This window comes from Agelaius tricolor, unplaced genomic scaffold (genome assembly GCF_023055355.1).
Source record: "Agelaius tricolor isolate 1412-34295 unplaced genomic scaffold, bAgeTri1.0.p SCAF_9, whole genome shotgun sequence".
NCBI classification, from domain to species: domain Eukaryota; kingdom Metazoa; phylum Chordata; class Aves; order Passeriformes; family Icteridae; genus Agelaius; species Agelaius tricolor.
In genome coordinates, this window is record NW_027269269.1 from 6,712,397 (window position 1) to 6,717,466 (window position 5,070).

General features: G+C 44.0%; 1 protein-coding gene across 1 annotated transcript; it reads left to right on the top strand.

The window, feature by feature from the left end:
- Positions 1-2,205: 2,205 nt before the first annotated feature.
- On the top strand, positions 2,206-2,716 carry SLN (sarcolipin). The gene has a single exon (XM_071433839.1). It carries the CDS (start codon positions 2,533-2,535, stop codon positions 2,626-2,628), a length of 96 nt encoding a protein of 31 aa, XP_071289940.1. The 5' UTR covers positions 2,206-2,532; the 3' UTR covers positions 2,629-2,716.
- Positions 2,717-5,070: the final 2,354 nt, after the last annotated feature.

Here is a 5,070-nt window from a genome sequence, read left to right on the forward strand (position 1 = left end):
CTAAAATATGTCCCAGCATGCCTGAGTATAAATATACAAAAGGCATCAGAATCAATAAATTATCTGCATGCTATGTACCACATGGTGATTGGCAGTGAGAATAAGGTCAGTGTTGTGGCTAGCCTTACACACTTAAACCCGAGCAGGATCCCCCCACTCCTCTGGCAGCACCATGTTGCAGAAGTGACCCTTTGACTTCAGTGGAAATACTTGTATTTTCCAAGTAGGGGGAAACCCATGGGCACTGTCTGCTCCCAGTCGATCCCAGCTCGCTCTGCTGTGTCAATTCAAAGGGAGCAAATAGCTACTTCTTGTTCATGTTTACAGCAAGTTCTAGCAGTGCCTTCAGCAAAGATAAGGGAATGTGGGGGTTACAGTTCTCTAGGCCACAGAGCAGAGTCTTTGTGGGGTGAAACACTGCATGGTGGCAGAAATACTTCTCTGTATGCTCAGATAGTTGAAGTTCACACCAGCACTGAAATTGATGTGGGGAAGAGTATGCAAGAGTGGGGAAGAGTGCATAATGGGGGAAGAGTATGCAAGAGTGTCAACAGTTCTCTAAAGAAATGTTTTGTACTTTTCAGCACAAACTAGTCCCAAACTTTCCTATCCAGGAAATTATCCTCCTTCAGTTATTTGTATTGAAATGAAAAGTATATTTTGCTCCTATTCACTCTCTTTTAAATGCATACGAACTCAATGCTTTCTTTCCCTTTCTCCACACTGGGGAAGACACCAACCAGCCAAAGGAAAGAATGTAGTGACAGAACATGGGGAATGTCTTCCAGTTCAAAGAGTAGGTTTAGATTAGATATTAGGAAGAAATTCTTCACTTTGAGGGTGATGAAACACTGGAACAGGTTGCCCAGAGAAGCAGGGTGCCCCAGTTCCCAGAAATGTTCAAGGCAAGGTTGGATGGGGCTCTGAGCAACCTGGTCTAGTGGAAGGTGTCCCTGTCCACAGCATGGGAGTTGTAACTGGATAATTTTTAAGGTTCCTTCCAACCAAAACCATTCTATGATTGCATGAAATTCTTCATCTGATCCAATTGACTCCCAAGGGATGCACACAGCTCTGCTGTTAGTACAGCACTGTGGCAAAAGAAGAAAATCTGCCCACAGAGCCCACTGCATAAACAGCTTTAACCAATTTTGCAGCCCAGCTTAGCCCTTTAAAAATATTTGGGGGGGGTGATGTCAGCACCTGGATTGCCAATGCACTTGTTGGTCTCCACCCTCAGCCTACTTTAGTTCCCACACAGGGACAGTGTATCCAGACTGAGTGGGAGATAGGCAGAAGCTTGGAGGGAAAAATTATCTGCAGTGACCCAAAGTCCAGAGGCAGAACCACTGGGCTTCATTTACCTCCTCAAGGTAAAAGAACTGGCTTACTTATTAGGTCAGATTTTCTGATGTGCAAGGACATAGAAAGCTGGCAAAACAACTTGAAAATGTAGGAATTCGTTAACTGCATGCACTAGGCTTTTAATGTTTAATCTGCAAACTAAAGTAACTTCAATTGAAACTCTCTGTCTTCATGCTGGTATGGTCCCAAGGCTTCTCATTTGCACCAGAGATGTTACAGCCTAATCTGGTTGTGTAGCTGAAATTCTTTGTCTAGACTTAACGTTTCATTTGTTTAAGGGTTCTTATTATATTTACATGGTATGCAGAGGTTAGTGCATGATATTTCTGATAAAGTATTCTCTTTTCTCTGCATGAACTCCAAAATCATATAAAATTTAAAAATTGCTGTCACCAAGTAAATAAAAGCAATAACCAACAAAAAAGTTTATGAGTACAACTCGAATGGGATTTTTGAAATATGAGACTTTTAGCATTTTTCAATTCAATTTTTCCTTGAAATTTCAGGAGAGGCAGAAGTTTATTGAGAAAATACTATTTCATTTGTGGAAATGACTCACAAAATATGTGAAGTTCTTCAGAAATTAAAATGTCTAACCTTAGGTTCTCCTTTTAGTACTTTTAGTAGTAGCAAATAATTCACATTTATTAATCTTTTTCTATAAAATAATAGTTTGCACTTAATTTTTTAAAAACAATATACCTACAAATATAGGAATTTAAAAACTCTTAAGAGCAGTCTATTTACGATGTATACTTGTTGAAATGGGTCTTGGGCATTATTTATTTGAAAACACTTGCAGAAAGCAGCATTGATTTACACAGACTGCCCACCCCTGTGTACTCTATTTTGGGGTGACACTGGGAAGGTCCTTGCTGGAAATCAAAGAAGGTGATAAGCTGCCAAAGATGGCTTTTACTTCTTAGCACCCCAGTGCTTACTGACTCCTGGCCACTGAAACAACATTTATTTAGACTGACATAAAAATCTCTACGGAATCTGCCACCTTCATGCATCTGTCCTTTACGTATTTTTCTTTTTCTTTTTTTTTTTTTTTAAGATCCTGTGACCTGAAGGTTGAACTCAAGGACACATCCAAGCAAGTCACTGGAGTTTTGCCTTTGCTCTGCCTGCTGACCTCTGCTCTCTCCTCATTACTCCCAAAAAATGGAACTTTCCACACGAGAAATTTGCCTCAACTTCATGGTTGTCCTGGTTACTGTAATCCTCATGTGGCTCCTTGTGAAGTCCTATCAGGATTGAAAGACTCTCAGAAACCCTGGAGGTGATTTCAGTGGCAGACATCAGTGGCACCCACAGCATGCCACATCAATTAGCTTTCAGTCAATTGAAGATGTTATGAATCTTTATTTTTCACTCTCTCCTATCTGTTGCCTGTGCTAATGTTTGCAATGGGTCTGTGATGGTGTAATTCTTTCAGTCTGCAGTGATCCAGCTGTAAAGTGTAAGATGCTTAGGAACAGCTTGATGTGGCTGTCTCCTCTGTGCTAGTTTCTGTGAGTGCTGTACTCCCAGCCCACCATGCTGGCTTGTTTGGCATCAGTGTTGGGTTCTGGAGGGTGTAAAATTGCAATATGTAATGTAAGAGCCTGTATTATCCAATGTAAAAGGCATAAACTTGCTTAGAGAAAAGGAATGTGAAACCTCTGCTTCCACTTGCACATTTTGTTTAAATAAAGACCATGTAAAACCATTTTTTGGAACATTCCTTATCCCTCTCCTGACCTGAGCCAATAATAGCTGTGGTACAGTGTGATATGAAAGTGGGGTGGTTTGCTTGTTCCTCCAACTTACATTTCAATTTGTATTTTTTAAAAAGTGCTGTAGAATGGAAACCCTGCAGCATAACAGACATGTAACCACATATATGACCTGTTTGGGTGATTTTCTGTCCAGAGAGACTTACACCCTTGGTGCCTGTGGACACAGACTTCAAAGAGAGCCTTTGTCCCACTGGGACATCGTCAATAATCGCGTTTTCTGACGCTCGATTTTGGGCAGGGATTCCCACAGTTTTATTTTGGGCCAAGCTATTTTTGGAGCAGTGCCTGCAGGGATGAGCCTGGCCAATTGCAGGCGTAGGTTCCTGCTGGCACCCCAGCCCAGCCATGAGCCTTGCCCAGAGCAGCATTCCCAGTGGGACACGCCAGGTGTCACGGCACAGCCGTGGCCAGCCTCAGGAGGCTGAGGTGTGACTGTGTCTGGGTTGCTGTCACGGTGTCGTCGCCTGCTAAAGCATCTTGAGCCAGCTTGAAGAGCCCACAGTTCCTGGGCTTGTGAAATCAGTAATCAAACTCCTCCCAGGAATTCCCCATCTGTCATTTTAATGGCTTCAGAGAATCAGCATCCTCTACAAAGTAGAGCTTCCTGTAGGAAGGCAGTTTAGTATGTGCCATGATGCTGATACATGTCTCTTTCCCTTCCAGGAGCCTGGAAGGAGCAGGGCTGTGCTGGGCTACCCAGGTCTTTGATGGTGAGGCAGAGCTGGCCCTCACAGGTGGGATTTGGGCCTGGGTTTTGGGAAAATAGCAAATATTCTGTTAGAACCACTTATTAAGGGTTTGTGTTGCTTCAAGTTTGCTAATAAATGAGCCCTTGCTCTGTGTCATTTGTACTGTCTGTCTGGGCCTGCAGTCTTGCAGTTTGTGCCTCTCACTCTCCCAGTCAGGGAAATCCCCACTGCAGTGCAATGCTAAAAAGCCACCTCTTGTTTATTCTTGACTGCAAATGAGCAAACTTGCCTCCAGAACTTCTGGGGATGGCAAATTTTCAGAAAAAAAAAGTGCTGAGACATTGAAATGAACTTCTATCAGCAATGGACACAGCCTTTCTCTGCAGCCCACCTTGCACCAGATGCTGCTCTTTTATCGGTATTGCACATGGGCTGTTTGTGTTCAAAAGCTTGGCTGAGACCTGCAAGCAATGGCTAGAGAAGGACATGGAAAATCTATTTATAAATACCATGAATACTTGATAATTCAGTATGAAAGATGAGAATCTTTCACTGGCTGTAACTCCCAGAAGAGAGCAATACCATGGGCTCATCCCAGTCTAGCAAATAAAAAACCAGAGGTGTAGTCTTCACTGTCTGAACCAGCAGTGGTTCAGAAACACTTCAAGGTGATCCTAGCAGTTTTCAGTGTGCAGTGAAAACTGAATTCACAGAATGGCTTGGTTTGCAAGGGACCTTAAAGTTCATCTAGTTCCAGCTCCCTCTGCCGAGGGCAGGGACACCTTCCACTAGACCACTCCTTCACTTTAGATCCATCCTCCTTGTCCTATCACTACATGCCCTTGGTAGAATGTTCCTCTCCAGCTCTCCTGCAGACCCCTTTAGGTACTGGAAGGCTGTAGGAGGCATTCCCAAAGCCTTCTCTTCTCCAGGCTGAACAGCTCTCTCAGCTGGTCTTCATAGAAGAGGTACTCCAGGCTGCTGATCATCTTTGTAGCCTCCTCTGTACCAGCTCCAGCAGGTCCCTGTCCTCCCTGTGCTGGTGCCCCAGAGCTGGTGCAGCCCTGCAGGTGGGCTCTGAGCAGAGCAGAGGGGCAGAATCCCCTCCCTGGCCCTGCTGCCCACCATTGGATGCAGCCCAGGACACATTTGGCTTTCTGAGATGTGAGTGCTTGGTTGTGTTCAGTTCTCATTATCTGATGCCCCCAAGTCGTTCTCCTCAGGGCTGCTGT

Coding starts and splice junctions, on each gene's coding strand:
- SLN (XM_071433839.1), top strand. CDS start 2,533: ATGGAACTTTCCACACGAGAAATTTGCCTCAACTTCATGGTTGTCCTG.